The following is a 22,014-nucleotide window of genomic DNA, read 5'->3' as shown; positions in this document are numbered from 1 at the left end:
AGGAATAACGGTCTTTTTAAGGCTGAATCGTGCATCTTCTGGTATTTATTAGATTACTACGCAAAGAGGAAAACTCTCTGAAAGGTCTGGTAGAAATGCAGAGCTGGCTATTGAGCAGAGAGACCTTTGTCCCAGTTCCCGAAAGCCCACTGTGCATTTACTTCAGCTCCTCAAGGATCCCAAGACCAGCAGGATACCTCTGAACACAAGAGCAGAAGGAAAGAACAGCCCAGGTGCTCAGCTTTGGATCATCACTATGCTGCTGCCATCCTGCTCCATCTGGAGCTGCCATAGCATTTGGCCACGTCCAGCCCAGCATAAACTGGCAGCACAAGACTGGCCTGCCAGGACCTTCATGCAAAGCCAGCATTGGGCTTCTCTAAAAAGCTCCAGAATCCCTCAGCTATGCTCTTGTCTCTTGACGGCTTTGTCATGGGGCACATGGCCCTCCCCTGGTAAGCAGATCTTGTTGCAGCAAGGGTTGTGACTCAGGTTCCAACAGAAACGAAGTGTCAGGCCCCCAGCTGAAGGCCGTGGCACAGAGCATGGCATCAAGCACAATGCTCCTCTGCCCACAGGCAGGACAGACCTGCTCAGTGCCCACCCATACGTTACAAACGAACCTGAGGAACCAATGTCCTGCTGCACGTTGATTGTGGTCCTGCCAGCCAATCCCTCCAGTACTTTTACTCGCTCTTTCCACTTCAGATGGTGATAGAGTTGGCACTAGAGAACTGAGATACATAGGAGGCCAGGATGGGGTTCGTGGGAAGGACTTTGATGGGTAAATCCCAGCTGAAAGTGTCCACTTCAATCTGCTCCACCCCAGTCCAGGTGATGGCTTCTGACTGGCTCCCACGAACCATGCAGGTCCTTGCCGTCTCCCCAGAAGTCACGAACTCGAAGTGCAGCCTCCACTTCAGGGACACTGTGGGCAAGAGGCAGGTCAGCAGCCAACACAACAAGGGACAACAACTGTATCAGTGTTGGCTGTCCTGGCAAGGGGACAAGCAAACACGCCCACTCACACACGGCCAGCTCCCTCCCTCATACATGATACAGCCCTGCAGAGAGTTTGCCAGTAGGCACAGGGCAGCAAAGGCAGGCCTGGGGACACTGTGGTCCTCCCACAGGGACAATCAGGGCCGCTAACCGATGTTGGTGGTGAATCCTGGAGTTGAGCTCAGTGGGATTGGCAGGTTGAAACTGCTCTGGGCTGTGTGCAGGCAGGCCTCCTGATGGCGGGCATGTGTGCTGAAAGAGACAGGCTGTCCCCGTCGCCTCTGGAACTCCTCCTGGATGCTCTCTTCTGTCTGCAGGCTCACTGAAAACTGGACAGTAATCAGCAGAAAGCTCATGCTCATATGGTCCTGGGGCCTGTTTCCCAGCAGCACTCAGAACGAAAAGCTCTTCCCACCTGGAACCCCAAAGGAACCTCAGCTGTGTCTTACTGAGGTCTCACCAGAAGTCCCACAGCAGCTCAGTGCCACTCCAGTCCTTTCTCCCACTCTCCCACCCAAAACACCTGGCTTTCCACGCAGTGTAATGAAGTCAGCACTGACCTGTAGGCATGGGATGTCTCCTTCTGAGAAGTTAAAGGTCCCAATGACATCTTCTCCAATCTTATACACAGTCTTGAAGATACAGAATGTCCCCACCTTCCCACGTGTGTTGCTGATATTGTACAAGTCTAAGCAGAAAGCAGAGAGACGAACAGAGCTGGGGCATAACGAGGCTCTGCTTAGTGCAGATTCAAAAAGCCTAACAAACACAGCTCGTCTGCCGGGGAATCACAGACTCGGAGTATGGCTTGAGTTGGAAAGGACTGTAAAGATCATACAGTTTCACACCTGCTGCCCTGGGCAGGATTGCCATCCACTAGATCACACTTACCTGGGCCTCATCCAACCTGGCCTTTAGCACCTCCTGGATGAAGGATAGGCATTCCCTCTAGGAAAGGTATGCAGCAAGCAACAGAAAACCACATGCTGGCTGCAATACGCTGGGGAGAAGGTCTTTACTGAGATTGGCAGGGAAGAATTTGAGAAATTTGATCTAAAGCAGGCCCTGATGGAGCTGCACTATAGCCCCAGACTGTTCCAGCAAGAGATTTTCACAGCAAGCAGTGAGCTGGGAAGAGGGCAAGCCTGCAGGCATTTCTGCTTCACATGTAGGTCAGGACAGCATGTTTGAACAGAAGTGACCTACGCAGGCTACGTCGGGAGGTGGCTGCCATGAGCAGCTCTGTTGCCAGGTCTGCCAGGCGAGAGTCTTTCTTCAAGCCCTCCTCCTCTTCCAGGAAGGGGTTTGAGGGCGCAACGGCTTCATCCTGTGGGCACTGGTAATCTTTGAGGCCTGTGAAGAAGGCAAGGGTCAGTGCGGCAGGCTGCAGACCAGCCTGCACCTAGGAGAGGGCAGAGCGTGGCCTTACCATGCAATACGAGGACACGGAAGGGCACACGCAGGAGTTTGATAGGGGAGTTGACCCGCTGGCAGCCGATGGTCAGCTTGTATACATACTTCACTGACTGTCCCCGGAAAGAGGGAGGGCCGTCTATGGGCAGCGTCTCGCAGTACGAATCTGCAATGGAAAGCATTGCTTTGCAAGAAATTTACTGAAGCTGCTGCATGCTGATTCCCTGCACGGAGTGCGCAAGAGCGGCAGGGGTAGGGGCAGAGCATGGTGTTTCCTGCTATCTCCTCTCCCCAGGCTCAAGCACATCCTTGGCTTCCTGCTTCTCTGCTTCTCACATCACGCGCTGTCATCCAGACATTCTTCCAGCATATACAGCCACACACACAAGTTCTGCCTCAAAAGAATGTGAAAGATGTAGAACCCAGGAATACACACATATGAGAGCTGAACTTACTCATCACGAGTTCAACCTGAATTTGCCTTTGTGCACCACATAAACATGACACTTTCAAGAAGCAGTCACATGTTATGCTTTCCTAAGGGCTCTGCCTCATCTATGCACAAATAATACTGAAAGCACAGAGATGTAATTGATACTTCATTCCTCTTCTGATATTCACTTTACACAAGCCCCACACTCAGGAAAAAAAGAAAAAAGAAAAAAGAAAATGACTTTCTTCCTGTGTTTTTCTCTAAGCTTACCAGCACTTGGGGCTAAATGGCCAAGAAACAATTAAGAGATCTTCACAACAAGCTGTGGAGTAATCCCCCTCTGCAGACTGATGACTTGGACCACAAAACCTCTGACTGAGATCTCTCAGATGCCAGGGTCTGGCTTTGCACCATATTCAGCCCTCTCAAAGCCCCATCCACATTCACCACATAAATCCCAGTGCTTCTTAATGCAGCATGAACACTTCTGCAGCTTTCCCAATCTGCACACCATTTAAGAAGAGACACAAACGGAGGACTGTGGAACATCTCCATCTCTGGCTTGCCCACCGTGACGCAGATACACCCTGCCAGAGGAAGGGCAGCATCCTGCTGTTAAACCACAGATCCTACCCCAAGTCTGGCACATCCTAAACTTTGAGGTTTAGATTAAAAGCTAGAATTACATTTAAAATATAACTTCTGGATTTAAGAAAGAGGACTGGACAGACAAGAAAGCCCGTGCTGGTGACCAGAGGCTGCAGGTTCTTACACACAAAAACAAAAGGCAGTCCCACTGGACTGAGGTGCAAATTAAGCTGAGAACTATCTCAACAGAAAAGAAAATCAGGTATTTCCAAGGAAGGTTCAAGAGCGTTACAGCAGACTGCTGCAAACCCCTGCGGCAGGTTTAGCAAAAATGCTCCCAAGGGTCTCCATGCCTAGCCTGGACAGTCTGAGCAGAGATCACCATGTCTGGGCAGAAAACGGGCAGTGCACAGCATCTGCTACCTAGCACAGGAATGCTGAGACTCAGGAAGCACCAGCTTCCTGACAGGCCCCGGGAGGAAGTGCATTCCTGGCACTGCACATGCTTCCCCGACCCTCGGGCTGTACCCTCTGGCTGGGCTCCTGGCTTGCATTGAGACAGCCTCCATTTCCTCCTCTCTCTATGATCTACCAAATATTTAGAGGCATTGCAACCCCAGAGAGGAGGCAGAAATAGTCACAGAAATGACTTGAGGGCTTAAAAAAATGTTTTACATTGACAAATTTAAAGAGCTCGGTCTGGGCAGTGTGTCAAAGTGATGGGAGGTGAGTCAACTTTAACGTATAGGCATCACAACATGAGGAAGTTATTGGGGAACAATCTCATAGGCAACTGAAGATGAGGTCTTTTATCAAACAACAGCCTCACACAACCTCAGCTAAACGTGCCAGCTCTGGCTATGGTTTATTAATACGGTACTTTGCTGAAGCAGAATTAAAATTGCTCGGTTTTTTTTCTGCCTTTCCAAACTGTGTAGGAAAACTCAAAACTTCTGAAAAACAGGAAATGAAGAATTAAGATACACACCCACACAGCCTTAACTCTGCCTCCATGGAGCTGGCAGGAGCCCCCAGGAATGATCCACAAGCATGCCAGCTGCAGTCTTGTGTGAGGGGAACAGCACTGCACACCGATGAGATTGGTGTGAGCAGCTAGATAGAACTGGGGCTGCAAAACAGGGTTTTGGTGCCATGGGGTCCAGAGTCACACATACAGCAGCATCACACATAGCTCATGCAAGAAATGTGTGCACCACATATAGCCTTGAGACAAGGAGTCTTAAGGTGCTGAAGAGTTTGTGTTCTTCCTGTGGAGCTGTGGCTGTGACCAAAAATAAGGGGGCTTGTGCTTGTGCCACTGTCACCCAGCAGTGGAGTGAATGCAAACATACATCATCACTCACAGGGACCACTGGCTTAGACGTAGGCTCAACAGCTTCCGTCCGCCATGCCAGTACTCAAGTAAATCCCCTCAATCCATCCCAGCCACCTAGGGGTTGGACTGTCATCACTGCTCTGCTCTCCCAGAGCCTGCTTAGCCTGCCCAAGCTGCTGTGGGAAAAAGGGCTTTCCATGCATGGCAGAAAGAATGCTCCAGCCCCACACATGCCAGCAGCAAGGAGTGCAGGAGCACTCTGGGGAGCCTCAGGCCACCTGAGATGTTCGCATCCTCCTCCTCCCTGGCATTCAGAAAAAACATTCATCTTCGGATGCAATGCGGTAGAGCCAGCTGCTCTCACACATGTGCTGCTGCACCTCACTAAGTGTATAACAAAACATTCCTGAATGACAGACGTTACAGTCAAGCACCACAGAGCACTGTCTCACCCCATTAATCACCTACCCAAGCGAAGCTCCTCGAAGAAAAGCAAGAGGTGCCAGCTTCAAAACTAGCATGGCATAGCCTGCAGCTTCTTGCTTTAACCTGCAGCTTTGCTGAAAGCTATAGCAGAGCTCCCTCCACCAGGCTTCCTCACTCTGTGAGCTGGGAGGTGTCCATCACCCATTCCAACCAGATTTCTGCTGGGACAACCTGAGGGATGCACACATACACAGCCTGCAGCGCCTGATGCTACCTGCTGCTGCACCACAGGCTGCTGGAACACAGAGATCTGGCATGAAGTGACAAGCTGGGTCACTAGCCACCAACAATAGCACGTTTTTGTGTTTGCACAGCTGACTGCTCAGGTAGAAGGCTCTCAGACAAGACACTGCCTGTAGTTAGGAAAAGCAGTTGCTGCAAATTTATTTTGAACAGCAAAAGGGAAAGCAGTGATGAAGGAGAGCTTACGGGGGGCCTGCTGGAAGAAGTCTGTGGGCTTTGGTGACATGGGGAGTTTTCAGCTGTAGAAAATGAGAAGTGCTCATTTTTATTTTCAGAAGAACTAGAACAAGTAGAATGGTCTCCAGGACAGCCACAACCTGAAGAGGAAGCACACAGCTTTGGCAGATGCCAGCCTAAATTCCCAGACTGCTTCAATTTGTCTGAAGGAACAAAGGCAGGGAAACACAGGTGTGAGTAGCTCTGGCTGCAGCCAAGTATTTCAAAACTTTTCATGCCTTGCAGCTATACAATGGACCTGTGGGAGAGGCACAGGCCAGAAGCAAAACTGAAGGACAATGCAATACATACAGAGAACAAATTCTGGACAACGCAGCAAGGAGCAGTTCCCTAGGATTTACTCTCCCATCACTTGCCTTCTGTGAGCACCGGGGTCTACAGCTTGCAGCACTCAGGGCTGCAAAGCCACCTTGAGTGTGGGGCTCCCCAGAGGTGAATGCTTTGAAGAGAAGACAGAACTCACAGGATTTAGACTCCCCAGGATCCAGTCGCAGGTCACAGAAAAGAATCTTTGGTGGTGTGGACAGGATACACTGACCCCGCTCTCCTGGAAGAGACAAAGAACATGTAAGTGTTGCTCCCGGCCAGCCCCAGGGTGACAAGGGGGTACTCATTGTGGCAGGCTCGCTCACGTCTCACTTCCATGGCGAGGAATGGGGAAGAAGAGGGGCTGATAAGGAAATATCTCATGTCCTGGTCAGACCACGCAACACTCCTGGGATAGCTGGACTGACAACCCTGAGGAGCTAGCACACTATGATCTCAGCATTAATGAGGTCCTCCAGCAGCCCGTGCACTAGGGAATTTCTCAAGGAAAGCAACAGGGACTTCGCAATCGCAGTCCTCTGACACATGCCAGAGACAATGTGATTCCTGTTTGCTGTGCTGTCACTTCCACCACCTGTGAGAATCACTCACCTCTGTTGGGAACAAAGACCGTCTCGTTCTCTGCCTGTACGTCAGGCTTGCTGCCATCAGATGGAGGAAGCACTACTCGGTTCTCACTGGCATGAAACTGGCAGTGGATCTGGGCACTGGCCCACGCCAGCATCTCACTGAGAACAAAGAAAAGCAACACTCGTCTCTACACTTTAATCTAGATTGTAGTGAGCATGAATCAGGAAAATAGCAGCTCTTCTTGTCCTACTCCATGGGTGACTGCTTTTCCAGAAGGAAGGAGGTCTTGCTTTACTGCCACTGAATCCATCCCTAAAGCCCCTCTCCAAATATGGTTTCAGAGCATACTTGAGCTGGGGCACTAACCTGAAGTCCCCTCCACCACAGCTGGATAACAGCTGTTGATAGCAGTATCACCCAAGGCCTGGCTCTGTAACTCTTGTTGAGCAGCAATTTTTGTTTAGTTGTCACGTACAGGCCACTCCTAATGAAGGACATTTAGCCACAAAAAAGCCAAACCCCAAGCCAGTGACATGCAGCAGTGACATGCAGCAGCACTCTGAGGTGCGTGTGGCGATAAAACAACAATCACAGAAACGTATGGATTCAAATTAAACCAGAAACAAGTAATACCTGCTCTCTGGATTCAGCTGCCCCTGCACATGCTCCCTCTCAGCAGCCGTTTCCCTCAGAACCCCTTTGCGAGTCACACTGTAGACACACTGACACTTTGCAGTTCCCAAAACCCTTATTTGTTTTTACCTCAGTAGCAGTCTTGTGAATGCAGGCAGTGTCTGGTTCCTCCCCTGTTATCGAGCATCACAGTCTGATTAGTAAGCACTGACACAGAACTTTAGGTGGCATGGGGAACCTCTGCAGCACATGGATATCTCTCAGTGAGACTAATCAGACCACTTAAATGTTCAAGTGAACCAGGGAAAGAAGTTTGCTGCATTCATCAGCTAATTATGCGCTACTTGATCCTGCCTACTTTACCTGAATGTGCACTGGATACTCTGCCCAGTTACCTCTAACCCTACAAGCTGCAATTCTTCAAAAGCACCAGCATGGCTTTATTTAAGGCCTGCCCTAGGGTCTTCTTTCATAATATCTGCTACGTGGAGGCAGAAAAATACCCTTGCATAAAAGACAGTGCTTAACAATTTTATGTCAGCTTAGCATGATTACAGTACCTTCCTTCAAACAGGGTATTTTGAATATTTTTCATTTATTTTTAGCATTGCCCAACAATGTGCCATCAGATTGTTTTAGTTTTTTAACCAGACATGCAAACAAAATGTGCATGTTCCTTCCTACCAGCAGACCTTGTTTGTTCAGCTGGCAGGACACAAACAGACCACATACAGAAGCCAAGCTTACCTTTCCCTCACTTCTCCCTACGGCTCTTTCTGTAGCCCATAATGGCTGCAATCCACACAGTTTTGGCCAGGACAGATTCTTTTACCAAATGCCTCACACATCACAACTAGATTTGCTTTCTGCCATTTATTTACTACCCCTAATTTTTGTTCCTGTGCTTGAAACACATGCTAATACATTCAACAGGCAAGAGGAACATGGAAGAAACGGAAACGGAAAGTTAAGGAACTCAATTAAAAAATGCCCTATGATGTTAAGACAATATACTACTTTGCTGCGGAAGAGACTGCGAGCACTGGAAGCGGTTCCATCAAAAGTCATCTCTGAAAGTCATACTGGTGATGATGCAAAGGTTCTGGACCTGATGGGGCAGGAAACATTTCCCCAGAAGGACCCAGGATAGGAAAGCCATCTCCACCCCTGGGAAGTGAGACAAGGCCGCAGACACAGCTGACACAGAGCCTCTGGGTGAGTCACTCCCTGTGAGCCAATGTAGGAAGCTCCTATCTTGTCACCTTTCCTCAAAGGCTACTTTGGCACAGCCGTGACAAGAAGTGAGGCAGCGCTCAGCATATAGGCCTGAAGAGCGCCTGTCCTTCCCTCCAGCTACCACTTTCCCCTCTGCCTGCTGGCTCTGGAGGTAGGGATCACACACCAGTACATCACTGCATTGCCAGGCAGAACTCCTTCCGTGAATGTTGGAAATAATGATGCTGCCTGGACGCTGCCCTGCAAGACTCACTCTGGTGTAACGAGATACCCCACTCTGATAGCCAGCTGAGCTTCATTTTCTGCCAGCAACGCTGCTGCTGAGGGGCTCACTCGAGGGGCACTTAGTGCGTCTCTCCCAGCATCTCTACCCACATACTTCCCAGACTCTTTCTCGGGGGCAGAAAACCAGAATGATGAGCTCTGTTTCCGCTCTGCAACAGAGATGGCACAAAGCTCCATTAGGGGACACCTTGGGAGGGGAAGTCACCGGGGGCTGAGCTGGCACGGCCGCCCCGTACGTGCTGCCGCAGCACACCCGGAGGCAGCCCCAGCGCTGCCATACCTGCTGGCGGACGTGGAGGAGGCCGACAAGGGGTTGGTGAAGGTGATCACACACTCCAGCATCTCCCCAGCCAGGAACACGGGCCCGCGGCCCAGCTTGGCCACCACCTCGATCATGGCTAGGACAGGACCTGCCAGAGAGAGCGGCGGAGTGAGCAGAGAGGTGGCGGCTCACAAACGCGCCTGGTGTCACGCACACACACACGAAGGAGGCCCAGGGACGGCCTGGCTCCTCCCCTAGGCCTAAGCCGCAGCCGTCGGCACCCGCCCGCAGACCCCCACGAGGGGCGAGGGCCCAGGAGCAGCCCCGGCCCCGAACGCCGCCCCGCACCGCACTCACCGCCCCGAAACCCCGCTCGCTCCGCGCCACCGCCGGGCCGCCCGCTCCTCAGCGACTACTCGGCTGCACTCGGCGGCTTTCGGGAACTCTCGGGACAACTCGGAAGCGCTCGGGTGCGCTCGGAAGCCGCTCGAACCCGCTCGGTAATTTTCGGCTCCCCTCGGCTCGGCTCGGCTCGGCTGCCCGGCTTTCCGGAGGCGCGGGCGCCGTGCCCTGCGGGTGTGGGTGGGGCGGGGCGGGGCGGCAGGCGGTGAAGAGGGCGCGCGCGGGGCGCGGCGGCGCCGGTGGCGGGCGGCTGGCGGCTGGCGGCTGGCGGCTGGCGGCTGGACAAGGCCGTGGCTGTGCCGGGGCTATGGCCATGGCGGACGCGGGGCTGCTGATGCAGTGCTACGAGGGTTCGGCGCGGGGCCGCGGCGTTGAGACCGCCGGCTGGCGGCTGTGCCTGGCGCACCGCTTCCCGGAGCAGCGGCAGCCCTTTGGAGCCGGCGACGTGCCGTTCAGCGACGTACTGCGGCATGTCGGCATGATGCTGCGGTACGGGCAGGGGCACCGGCGGCGGGCCGGAGGGAGGGAGGTGCGGTGGGGATGGGATGCGGCAGGAGTGGCCGCGATGAGCTGATACAGAGAGAGGGGGGGGGGGCCGGGCAGAGGGGCCGCCCCGGAGTCTTCTGGACCCCGGCTGGGAGCGGCGGGGGGGAGCAGCGGCCGTGTCATCGCGCTCTGCGCGGCTCCCGTCTCCCTGTGCCGGGCTCGACCCCGTGCCGGCTGTCCCCGCCGGGGTCCGGAGTTCGCGTCCCCGCGCTGCAGATGGGGTACGGGAGCACCTGGCACCGGCTCCGCGGCCCTGCTGTCATCTGCGAGACGTGTGCGGGGCAAAGGTGCCTTCCAGCGGGAGGGAATAGCCATGCCTCCCCGGGAAAGATTGGGCTCGCGGCCCGGTGTAATGCAGGCGATGTGCCTGAGGCTGTGTCGCCGCTGACCATTTCCTTGTGCCGTGCTCTGTGCCGTGTCCTTAGTGCAGGGGAAGGATGCAATATGGGGCTTTGCACTGCTGCAGCTTTCTGCAGGGTGACTCTGGGTGCACCGGTGGCACAGTTGTGATGGGGCACACTGGGAGCTATCTGGGCAGGCTTAATCTCTGTGCCAGGCTGAGCAGAAAGCAATGCCCTCTGGATGTGGTTTGGCTCAGTGCAGGCAGGCTTTCTGCTGGTTGTAAAATCTCAATTGCCTGTGCTGTGTGCTGCTGGGAAAGCTGAAGGTGGGGATTTGCTGTGCTTTCCCTGCTCCTCGCTCCGGGGCACCTCCACAAAGCAAAGTGATGGAGCTGCTGATAGTGGCAGTGGCTGCACAGGATGGGCTGGTTCTCCCGACCTCTGTGTGCTATCCTCATGCAGCCAAGTGCAGCATTGCTACTGCCTCCAGATTTGTTGGAAAAGCCTTTACCCACCATTGAGGTGGGGCAGATGTGTTCATCCTAGGGGCAGCAGGCTGGGCTCAGTGTAGCCCACTGGTGAGCAGTCAGGTGAGAGGGCACTGCCTGGGGCCAGCTCCACAGTGCGTGTTTATCTGATGGGCACTGCTGCCTTGTGGGGCTGACAAGGGATGGCTGGTGCTGACTCCTACCTGCAGTCACACCTCCTGCATTCCCTGCAGGTACTTGAAGTGGTGGTACAAGAAAACCCGCATTGAGAAGAAAACTGCTTTCATCGACCTCCTGAGTGCCGTCCCTCTGCAGCAGATCTATGGTGAGCCCAGGTTGGGCATGGGGTAGTGTAAGAGGCACTGTCCTGCTCCTGGCCCTTGGGTGCTTCTGGCCAGGAAGGGGCTGCTTGGGGCATAGGGCAGTACTGACCCCTGCATCCACCAGGCTGCCCACTAGGTGGGATTGGCGGCGGTACCATCACTCGTGGCTGGCGGGGCGAGTTTTGCCGCTGGCAGCTGAACCCTGGGATGTACCACTATGAGACAGTCATCACTGACCAGGTAGGGCATGGTGCCACCTGCCCCTTGCAGCACTGTGACGCCTGCCTCGGGGCTCACCCTGTTCCCCTGTGTTCTTTTTCTCCCCAGTTCACAGTGTGCTTGCGTCGCAAGGGACAGACTGTTTACCAGCAGGTCCTGTCTGTGGAGAAACCCAGTGCTCTTCAGGGCTGGAACTGGGGTTACTGTGGCCACTATGCCTTCTACCATGCACTGTACCCCCGTGCTTGGATGGTTTATGAGCTGCCAGGGCAGAACGTGGTGCTCACGTGCCGCCAAATCTCCCCAGTCATCCCCCATGACTACAAGGTGAGGTGACACTTCCTCAAGCATCACGCCTGTGCCCTGAGGTACTGCAGTAGCTCCAGGAAGGATCTGGGGAGTGATGTGGTATTTTCTGGCAATGGTCCCAGTGCTTCTGGAGTGCCACACTGGTGCTGCTAAGGCACAACTGTTGTCAGCCAGGCTTCCCTTCTTGATCATTTTCTTTTCCAGCCTGATATTTTTGTCCTAAGATCCCGTTCCTGGTATCAGCTGCAGTGGGCTTTGTTGCAGCCAGACCTAGTGCTGAGAGGAGCCATCCCTTGCTGCTTGCGCTCTGCCCTGGCAGCTGCTCTGTTCCCCTCCCACTAGTGCTCTGACACTGTGTTCTGCCCACTTCCTACTTTTATGTTTGTGTTGTATCCCTGCAGGACTCCAGCCTGCCGGTGGGGGTGTTCATCTGGGAGGTGGAGAACAACAATGAGGAGCCTGTGGATGTCTCCATCATGTTCACCCTGCAGAATGGCACGGGCACAAAGTCGGATGGGAGTGGGGGCCACTGGAATGAACCCTTTGCCCTGCAGGACAGTGGGGAGCGGGTGGCTGGTGTCCTGCTGCACCACTGTACACCCGTCAACCCCTTCATCTTTGCCATTGCTGCCCGAGAGAAGGTGAGGGCTGGAGTGGGGCTGTGCTGCTCCTGGTGGCTGTGGGGTGGTCCCCAGTGTGGGGACAGCCCTGGAGCTGGATAAAAGCAGGAGGGTGTCTTCAAGCTCCCTGGAACACTTGTTTGGGGTTCCAGCAAGTAATGCAGTGGGTGAGGCTTGCATGATGCCAGGCAAGCAGACTTGGGGGTGGTTTTGGTGTACAGCATGAGACCAAGCTTATGGTTGTGAGATTGTTGGTGGGTAGCTTTGGCCACCTGAGAAAGTTCCAGCTTCAGATGTACTCTGGGGTGATACAATTGCATCACCTGCTGCTTTGGAATGGGAGCTGTTTCCTGATGCTCTCCTTATCCCCAGGCTGGCACAGTCATCACTCACCTTACTGCCTTTGACCCTGCGGGGTCAGGCAGGGATGTGTGGCAGGACCTCCTGCAGGATGGCAAGCTGGAGTCCCCCACTGGTGAGTGCTGTCTCAGAGGCCTGGGGGGTGCACGGGCTGAGGTTTGCTATGTGGCTGTAGTGGTGCCCAGCCACCTTCCCTAGGTTCGTGCTGCCAGATCTGCCAGCCGAGCTGGTTCTGGTTTGTTTAGGGAGCACTTAGCAGCTCTTGTGTTCTGAAGCTGGCGTAACCTGCTGGCCTCATGTTGCCACGAGGGTTTCCTGAAGGTCTCTGGAATTTCCTTGATACTTTGCATCATCCTCAGCTGCTTGCTCACTCATTGCCTTCCAGCAGGGTGACACTTTTGCAGTCTGTGCTGTCCTGCTGCTGCAGTAGAGCTGTGCATGTGTCCAGCGCCCTGCCTGCCTTCCGAGAGAACAGATTGCTGACACTGCTGACAGATTTGTGATGCTGGCAGTGGACCTCTGCAATGTTTCGTGAGGGCTGATTCATGTCACCAGTTGCCTAAATATTTCAGGAAAACGAAAACTCCTTTCTGCTGTCTGCAGATGCACTTGGAGCTCTTAGGCTATTGGGATGTGGTTTTCCTTCATGCATGCTGGACCTTATCATAGGATCTATGCTTCCGTGAAAATTGTTGCCTTAATGAGTTTACCTGGTACACATGTCAGGACTGGTGTATAATTATGCAGTTGCTTGAGGACATTTTTTAAATGCAGGTGCTGTTCAAACACCCTTTAGAAAGCTGGAGGCGATGACTGTCACTGCAAAGTGCAGGTGCCTGCGCTGGCAGTCTGCAGTCCTGGGTGACAGGGTCATTCCATGTGTGCCTGCTGGCTTTTCTGCCTCATTTCTCTCTCTGCTTCCATGCTGTTTTTTTGGGTTTTTTTCAACCCCCTATGACTCCTTGTCCCATGGTAAGTATTCTATCCTGGTTGCAAAAAACAGTTGCTCATGCACAGCAGTGCTGCCTCCAGAATGCATCAGATACCCATTTTATGTTTTGGGGACCAGAAAACTTTGTTCCTTTGAGACAGCAATCCCTCAGGCTTTGTAAGCTTCCTTGGTTACTTTGTGAGCCCTTTTTTTATTGTGTTTCTGGCAGGTAAAAGCAAGCAGACGCAGAAGGGAGAAGTGACAGCAGCTGCGGTGTGTGCCAGCTGCACGGTGCCTGCACGAGGCCACGGGACACTGGAGTTGGCCCTAGTGTGGGACATGCCCCGTGTTCACTTTGGCTCCAAGGAGAGACTGCACTTCAGGTGGGTGCTTTGTGACAGCCTGGTGGAGCTCCTTGGATCGCCCCTGAGCTGAGTTCTTCTTCTTGGCAGGCGGTACACACGCTTCTTTGGCAGCAATGGCGATGCAGCTCCTGCACTGTCACACTATGCCCTGACACACTACAAGGAGTGGGAGAGGAAGATCGAAGCATGGCAGAAGCCCATTCTGGAGGACAGGTGGGGTGGATGGGGGATAGTGACTGAGCAGGGGACAGTAGACTGGGTCATTGGCTGACTTTCCCTCTCCCTGCAGTCAGCTGCCTTCCTGGTACAAGTCAGCCCTGTTCAATGAGCTGTACTTCATGACGGATGGGGGCACAATCTGGCTGGACCTACACCCTGACTGCCTCCCCGAGGACCTGCAGGGACCAGCGGCTGCCAAGTTGTCCCACCTCCTCCCTGTTCTGCAGGAGTACGGGAGGTTTGCTTATCTGGAAGGTAACAACTCACTGGGACACAATGCACCCCATGTCCTAAGTGCGCCCTCCCTGTTTTACTTGTTCCAAGGATGCTTTCTGCACCCCTGCAGAATGAAGCATGGCATGGGGAGGGAGACCTGTCCTTCTGTGTCTCCCCTCCCTCACTGTCCCTCTGCTGCTTCCAGGGCAGGAGTACCGTATGTACAACACCTATGATGTCCACTTCTATGCATCCTTTGCCCTTGTAATGCTGTGGCCCAAGTTGCAGATCAGCCTGCAGTATGACATTGGTGAGTTGCTTGGGTGGTGCTATGGGACTGGCCTCTGCCATAGGTGTTGGTGCTGAAGGGCTGGTATTACCTTCCAGCTCCTTGCTAAGCTCTGTTTGGCAAACCCCATCCCACTGATACCACTCAGCATCTCCCCCAGCACTGGGACATGTCCTTACTGCAAGAGACTGGGAGCAGACTGGTGTCCCCCAGTATGTTGCATGGCACAGCAGGGTGCTGATAGCCCTGTCTATGCCTGTGGTTTGGGCTAGATGCCTTACTAATATCCCACACCCTTCCAGCTGTCACTGTGCTGAACGAGGACATGCAGCCACGGCAGTACCTGGTGTGTGGCGAAACAGCCCCAGTGAAGACGAAGAATGTGGTGCCCCATGACATTGGGGAGCCAGGTGAGGGGGATGCACAGGGATGCTGAACAGATGCTCGCAGAGGAGGTGGTAGTGGGTACAATGTGTCACTTCGGTGCTATTTGTTTGTGGCACTTCTGGGTCCTTATAGGGATAGCTTTTGCTTGCTGTGCTGCTGTATCTGCTCTGTCCTCATGCAGGTGATGAGCCCTGGCAGCGAGTCAATGCCTATCTCATACACGACACTGCCAACTGGAAGGACCTGAACCTGAAGTTTGTGCTGCAGGTGTATCGTGACTACTACCTGACGCACGATGCACTGTACCTGCAGGACATGTGGCCTGTCTGCCAGGTACTGTGGGAGGGCCCTTAGAAGATGGGAGACATCCGGAGAGGGACACAGCAGGAATTCTTCATGACCCCCTCCTGCCTCCTACAGGCTGTGATGGAGTCGGAGCTGAAGTTTGATACTGACAATGACGGGCTTATTGAGAACGGGGGCACTGCTGACCAGACGTACGATGTATGGGTGGTGACCGGGGCCAGGTGAGCAGGCCAGGAGTGTGGGCTGAGTGGTGGGAGGTAGCTCGGAGCTGGGGACATGCTCCCCGTATGTCACCAGAGCACTGTGCAATGTGTCCAGCATCGCCAACGCGATTGTCCTTTTTGCTCTGGCAGTGCATACTGCGGTGGGCTGTGGCTGGCAGCTGTTCGGATGATGTGTAAGATGGCAGAGGTGCTGGGTGACACCGAGACCCAGCAGAAGTATGATGCCATCCTGCAGAAAGGCAAGGAGTCATTTGAAAGGCTGCTGTGGAATGGTGCGTGCTGGCTGGTGGGAAGGTTAGGGGGGATGGAACAGCGCATCAGCTGCAGCCGTCAGTATACCGTATTTCTGGCTTTTTCCAGGAAAATACTACAACTATGACAGCAGCGGGAGCAGCACCTCCAACAGCATCATGTCAGACCAGTGTGCGGGGCAGTGGTTCCTGGGGGCTTGTGGCCTGAACCAGAAGGAGCTGGAGGTGAGGAGAAGGGGTCTGTGAAAGCTCAGCCGAGTGAGCACCTGGTGTGGGCTGTGTGCTAGCTGCTGGTATGCACTGGGCAGCACTTGGGTGGAGGTGGTTTAATGCACATCAGTGCACTAAATGGAAATCAGCTCAGAAATGGGCTGCACAAGCAGAGTGTGTAACCTTGGTCAAGTCTGGCACGCTGCTAGGAGGGTCCTGCTGGGCTCTGCTCTCAGCACAATGGTGTTTGCTTAGAAACCAGTGAAAATATGCATGAAACTTTCCACATGCTGTTTGTTGCTCAGTTTGAAGTCCTAAATGAGCGTTGGAGGACATGGAGATTGGTTTGTGGCCCTAAAGCCCACAGCTCTTACCTCACAAAGGAGGAATTGGCCAAAGGCAGCTCTGTGTGATGAGGCATGAGAACAGTGATCAGTAACATAGTATTGGAACACAGCATGGCAGCAGAGAGCACTCCTGTGGATTACTTATGACTGAGGAAGCTGTCAGATCCCGCTGCTCCAGAGCAGAGCTCTCTGTGGTGGGAAAGAATATGCAAAAGTTTCTTCCCCAGGAGCAGTGTGTCTGTGGGAAATTCTGTGGGACTTGGTAAGAAGACAGCATCTGGCTGTGCCCTCCAGCCTTGTGCAGTGATACTGAAACAGCCTTTTTAGATGCAAGTGGTAAATGTAGCACAGTCTGAAACCTCGCCTATGTTTTTGTTGATGTCTGACTTTGTTGCTTATGGTATCATTTATCCCCTGCTCTCTGGTGAGCTTTGAGCTTGCTGAAGGCTGCACTGATGAACTCTCTCTGTTTACTATGGTCGTCCAGTTTTTTGCATGTATTTTGATCCCTTGGCTGCTGGCAGTTCTCCTGTTGTAACATTAATGCTTTCCTACTGTGTATGTAGGTCAGTAATGAAATGCAAAGATAAGATAAATTGGTGACCTCAGTCCTGAAGAAATTTTGCCTTGAAACTTTTTTTGCTGGAGAAGACTTTCCCAAGCAATCTTTCTGCTTATCTCCAGATCCACACTGCAAAACATGACTGTATCACATGCTTGGCTTTAGCACAGATAAAGCGATCCACTGCCTTTCCCCTCATGAGTCTGCAGAAGTTGCTGGGTTATCTCTGCCAGGCTTTGGCAAGCTCCTGTGGCGTGTCACCATGCTTGCCACTTCCTTAACATTTCCAGCAAATGTGCAGAAGAAGTTGGTGCATCCTGTGCTGGGACCAGGCAAGCAAACTGCCTATTTCCTGTCCTAATGCCCTTTTTATGACTTTTTAGTTTTAGCACCACAGAGAAGCATTATTTACTTCCAGCTACATGCAGAGTCTTTCCATCTTTATGCAGTTCTCCTTGCTGTTTGACTGGCAGGCATTTTCATGCTTGGGTTGTTCTGGTTTGGTTTTGTTTTCTGAGGGCTCAGTCAGCATGGTGCTTCAGTTTGTTCTTGTAGTTCTTGTGAGCTCTTGGCTTTGGCTTGTTGAATAACTTGTTTTTCCTTCTGTATTCTCTTGAAGCAACTGTTCGCTCAGTGAGCGCTGCTGACCTTTCACAGACCTTTTGCTAGTGGTAAAAGTCTCAAGGCTCTTCTGCCATAAGCAGAAAATCACAAGGTGTCCCATGTGTCACAGTCCAACCTTTTATCTTCATGCTATCTCATGAAGATATCTTGCCTCAACCCTTGGTCAGGGACACAGTCAGTCATTGCCACCTAATGGCAAACCTGAAGGAAGTTGAAGTTGAAGTCCTTCTGAAATCTGTCAAAAACACGCTCAGCTTTTCTTATTCCACTGTGCAGAAGCTGAGCATCCTGTTTGATAGGTAACTTTCGATGTTCAGCTCTTTTGATAGGATTCCCAACACACACTGTAATCAGCCTTGTGGTATTCATAGTCCCACTTTTCAGCTGCAGGATGTATCCCCGTGTCACTACCCTGGCTGTGCCACAGCCTTCCCCTCCAGCATCTCTGACCCGTTCTCCTGTCCACCTCTGGTCTGTGTCTCATCTTTTCTCAGCATTGTAATGTCTGTTGTAGATTGTGGCAGGCTACACTAGCTAGATGAAGTAGCTATGATGGGGGTGAGACAGCAATTTTAACCAGCAGAAAGCTTGAGTTATGAGTTGGCAATAGCTTGAAAAACATCAGCAGTGACCATAAGTGCAGGCTGGGAATTCAAGTAGGGCAAGTTTGAGGAGTGTGGCTGGCCTGTCCCCAAAGCAAACCCCAAAGCTGGAGTGAGGTGCAGTTGTGGAGGAGTCACTAGGCACCATCGGGAAAGGTGGCAAAAAGGTCTGCCTCTCCTTTCTGACATTTTTGGGGGAAGAGGCCTTCTGGTGTTTTCCTAAGTTGCCCACTTATCAGCAAGCAGTGTTGACCTATTCCTAGCGAGAAAGGTCACCAAGTTGCTGGCACTGTCTCTATGCAGGTCTTCCCCAAGAGCCACATTGTCAGCGCACTGAAGACCATCTTTGAGAAGAATGTGATGAGCTTTGCGGGTGGCACCATGGGTGCTGTGAATGGCATGCGGCCTGATGGTGTGCCTGACACCTCTAGCTTGCAGTCCAGTGAGGTGTGGGTTGGTGTTGTCTATGCTCTGGCTGCCACCATGATCCAGGAGGTAAGCAGGCGTGCCAGGGGGTGAGCTGGCATGTGTCATCTCCATGCCACAGAGATGACAATGGCAGCCTTTTTTTCCACAGGGACTGGTGCAGGAGGGCTTTCACACAGCAGAGGGCTGCTACCGAACGGTGTGGGAGAAACTCGGCATGGCTTTCCAGACCCCTGAAGCCTATTGTGAGAAGAAAATCTTCCGCTCGCTGGCATACATGCGGCCCCTCAGCATCTGGAGCATGCAGCTGGCCCTGGAGAGCAAAGCCCGCCAGGCCCCCAAACCCACACCACCCTAGAAGAATCCTCTGCACCCCTGAGACTGGGTGGCACAGAGCAGAGTTGCAGGGATTTCATCCTGTGCCTCCCTCTCTTGAGAATGCTCAAATTGCTGTTTTCTTTCTTACCTCTTTGGCTCCCACATTTCTGCCCCTTGCTCTGGGGGATCCCCAGCCTCTGTGCTGCACAGGAGACCATAGGCACGTGTTATGTCCTGTCATCATTGTGGTGAGAGGAGGGGACTGGATGGGGATATGTGACTGTCCCCTCCCTGGTGCTCAGGGCTTCTGTAGGACCCCCATTCTCCAAGACGTGTCCTGGGGTATGTGGCCTGCAGAATGTGACAGGGACAGGATGCGGCCCACACTGACACATGGGTGCTGTAGTGTGTAGCTCCCTGGGCTGACTCTGCAGCTGGGGGGCCCAGCTGGGACAATCACTGGGGGATGGTGACAATCCCAGCCCCAACAGTGCCCAGCCTGGTCTGGCACCGTGCTGCGAGCTGGGGTAGGCAGGGGAGCGGGTTTTAGAAAATTAATTGTTTTAAGTTCTTAATAAACTATTGTTCAGCTGTCTATCACTCTCCTTGTGCTTCCTGGTGTGTGTGCAGGTGCAGGGGTGGGGATTTGTGTGCAGAGTTGGGGTGACGGCCAGCTCTCCACTTATGTCTGCAGGAAGGCAAAGAAACCTACATGGGCTCTGAAATGTCACCAGCCCTTGCAGGGGGCTGCCACCAGCTGCTGGGGAAGAGGGCGGAGGGCCCTGTGGCTCTTGCAGTCACGCACTGATGATGACTGGAGAGCTGTGGGGAAGCTCAGGCCAAAAGCAGTGGCCCAGGGGCGACAGCGTACCTGGTTCCCTGTGCAGGCTGCTCAGCACTGAGGTGGGACACCTTCACCTTGACCTTTGTCCTCCGTGGTTGGCACCAGTTTCCCCAACCTGTGGGGTGAGGGCAGTCCTGCTGCTCCCAAGCCAGTGACAATGCCAGGGTGCCAACACTGCTCCTGCCTCTCCTCCTAATAGTACTTTACTGCAGCCACGCTCTAGTTCTTGTCACATCCCTTCAGGCAGCAGTTCTGGCTCCTGTGCCCCCATATGGCCTCCCAGTGCCTCTCCTGTGCCCCCACGCAGTGCTGTGGCAGTAATGCCTGCGTCACCACATCCCCCGTGCCACTGCAGGCAGTGGCCCATCTCCTGCTGGTGACCCTTGGCAGGCTGCCCAGGGGCCGCACACAGCCCCCACCGCTATAAACAGCTCTGAGCAGGACTGGAGCAGAGTACAGCTTCGCCATGGAGCACCGCCGCTACTGCCTCCTGCTTGGCCTGGTGCTGCTTGGCCTCGGCCCTGCAGCCTCCAGGAAGGTGAGGGCAGCCGGAACCGAGCGCTGGGGGCTAGCTGCCATGCCGAGCTGTGCTGGGCCATGCTGTGATCTGACACGCTGCCGTGTCCCTTGGTCCTAGTGTGATCTGCAGGGCCTGTGGAGAAATGAGCTGGGCTCCAACATGACCATCTCAGCCCTGGACGTGGCTGGGACCTTTTCCGGCTCCTATCAGACAGCGGTAGCAGTCACCAACAAGCAGATCCTGGTGTCACCGCTGCAAGGGGCCCAGCAGCCTGCCGGCAGCAAGGGGCAGCAGCCCACATTTGGCTTCACTGTGCAGTGGCAGTTTGCAGGTATGGCAGCACCAGCAAGGCTGTAGATAGCCAGACAGCTCTGCCCAAGGTGTCTGTCTGTCTGTCTAAGGGTCTGATAGAGCTATTCGTCAGCCCAGGCACCCAGGGTGTCCTTCTATCAGAGAAGGCAGTCTTTATTCCCCTGGCTGCAGCCCTCGGTTTACCCCCAGACTCCACCACTGTCTTTGTGGGACAGTGCTTCGTGGACCGCCGTGGGAAGGAGACGCTGGAGATGGCATGGCTGCTGCGGGAAGAGGTTCCCTCCCGCAAGGACACCTGGAAGGCCGTCAGGTGAGCACAGCTCTCGCTGCCACCCCTGCAATGCCCACCCTACCCCACTGACCCCTCTTCCTGCAGGGTTGGCACCAACGTCTTCACCCGTGTCAAGTGATGGGGAGCACTGCCTGTTCCTCAAGATCCTGTCTGCAGCACCTGGGATCTCTGCTGCCTCCTCACTGTGTCCTGCTGCCCACCTGCTGCATCCCTGTGCCTATGCACCACGAGCCAAATAAACCATCCCGCAACAGCAGAGCTGTACCGCATGTGCTTCTTATTCCCCTCCAGCTGAGCTTGGAAGAGGGACAGGCAGGGGACCAGCAACTAGGATGCACTTGACTGGGGGATGAGTACCTTTTCTGTATCACAGTCCTCCAACAAGTATTGCTCGCAGCACAGCATGGTCTTTCAGAGCACAGTAAATCCTTAGTGCCAGTGGGCAGGGCAGGGCAGCATTTCAGGGCAGTTTTTGGGAGGGCAGGGATAGCAGCAGTGGCTGGGGGACAAAACTTTCCATTGAGTGCCTGCAGCTGCCAATAAATCATTGTCTTTTGGATTCCTCTTCCTCTTCTGACACATTGCTAAATCCTTGATGCTTTCCTTCTCCCAGGTTTAAGTTTTTTGAGCTTTTGCAGTTCCTTCTCAGCCTTTCTGAGCAGAGTGCACTTACACTGCTGCTCTGCTGCAGCCTTTTCCCTTCTTGGCTGCTCTGTCTGGAGTTACCTTTTAACAAGCTCCTTGCATTTTCAGTTAATATTTAGTCCAAGTATCTGCTTCACATGAATTAGGAAATAGGGCACGGGCTGACAGGGCTGTTAGTGAGATGCTCCATACCTTAGTGGCCTGTAAAACACCTTCTGCAGGCATCATTCCTACCAACCATTCGTGTCTCAATATTGAACATCCTGGCATCCAGCTTCCCAGTTTCCAGCATTTCAAAGCCCAGCAGCTCACTGCACAACATTTTGGCATCTGACATGTCCATACCCACAATCTCCATCCAGCTGTTATCTCTCCTGAGCAGATGAAGTGAGGGACTTCCAGCCTCAGCCGGGGGACAAACAGCTACTTGGTCCCACTCCTCTGCTGCTCTCCCTGGCTCCAAGA

The 22,014-nt window shown here is 53.5% G+C and overlaps 3 protein-coding genes across 4 annotated transcripts; 2 read left to right on the top strand and 1 right to left on the bottom strand.

The window, feature by feature from the left end:
• Positions 1-27: 27 nt before the first annotated feature.
• On the bottom strand, positions 28-9,500 carry RGP1 (RGP1 homolog, RAB6A GEF complex partner 1). The gene is made up of 9 exons (XM_042838400.1): positions 9,409-9,500; positions 9,070-9,199; positions 6,657-6,793; positions 6,202-6,285; positions 2,432-2,581; positions 2,209-2,355; positions 1,563-1,690; positions 1,154-1,331; positions 28-928 (listed from the first exon to the last, which is right to left on the bottom strand). The coding sequence occupies exons 2-9, from the start codon at positions 9,183-9,185 to the stop codon at positions 705-707; spliced, it is 1,164 nt and encodes a 387-aa protein (XP_042694334.1). The 5' UTR covers positions 9,186-9,199; positions 9,409-9,500; the 3' UTR covers positions 28-704.
• Positions 9,501-9,751: 251 nt separating this feature from the next.
• GBA2 (glucosylceramidase beta 2) lies at positions 9,752-19,531 on the top strand. Its single transcript, XM_042838399.1, has 17 exons — positions 9,752-9,942; positions 11,062-11,153; positions 11,276-11,391; positions 11,479-11,697; positions 12,081-12,320; positions 12,672-12,774; positions 13,820-13,973; positions 14,043-14,168; positions 14,245-14,429; positions 14,596-14,700; positions 14,982-15,089; positions 15,248-15,399; positions 15,487-15,593; positions 15,726-15,868; positions 15,957-16,072; positions 18,496-18,687; positions 18,770-19,531. Exons 1-17 carry the CDS (start codon positions 9,761-9,763, stop codon positions 18,974-18,976), a joined length of 2,547 nt encoding a protein of 848 aa, XP_042694333.1. The 5' UTR covers positions 9,752-9,760; the 3' UTR covers positions 18,977-19,531.
• A 680-nt stretch (positions 19,532-20,211) lies between these two features.
• LOC122171082 (avidin-like) lies at positions 20,212-21,160 on the top strand. Of its 2 annotated transcripts, none has more exons than XM_042838421.1 (4): positions 20,212-20,318; positions 20,418-20,631; positions 20,802-20,922; positions 20,989-21,160. In XM_042838421.1, exons 1-4 carry the CDS (start codon positions 20,247-20,249, stop codon positions 21,020-21,022), a joined length of 441 nt encoding a protein of 146 aa, XP_042694355.1. In that variant the 5' UTR covers positions 20,212-20,246; the 3' UTR covers positions 21,023-21,160. The 2 variants fall into 2 exon arrangements, with proteins under 2 accessions (XP_042694355.1, XP_042694354.1); XM_042838420.1 differs by having other exon boundaries at positions 20,784-20,922.
• The last annotated feature ends 854 nt before the right edge of the window (positions 21,161-22,014 follow it).

Source organism: Centrocercus urophasianus, unplaced genomic scaffold, assembly GCF_019232065.1.
Source record: "Centrocercus urophasianus isolate 14NV4802_14NV808 unplaced genomic scaffold, USGS_Curo_1.0 seq_8, whole genome shotgun sequence".
In the NCBI taxonomy this organism is placed as follows: Eukaryota; Metazoa; Chordata; class Aves; order Galliformes; family Phasianidae; genus Centrocercus; species Centrocercus urophasianus.
The sequence above is the reverse complement of the archived record's forward strand: the minus strand, read 5'-3'. Positions and strand labels throughout refer to the sequence as shown.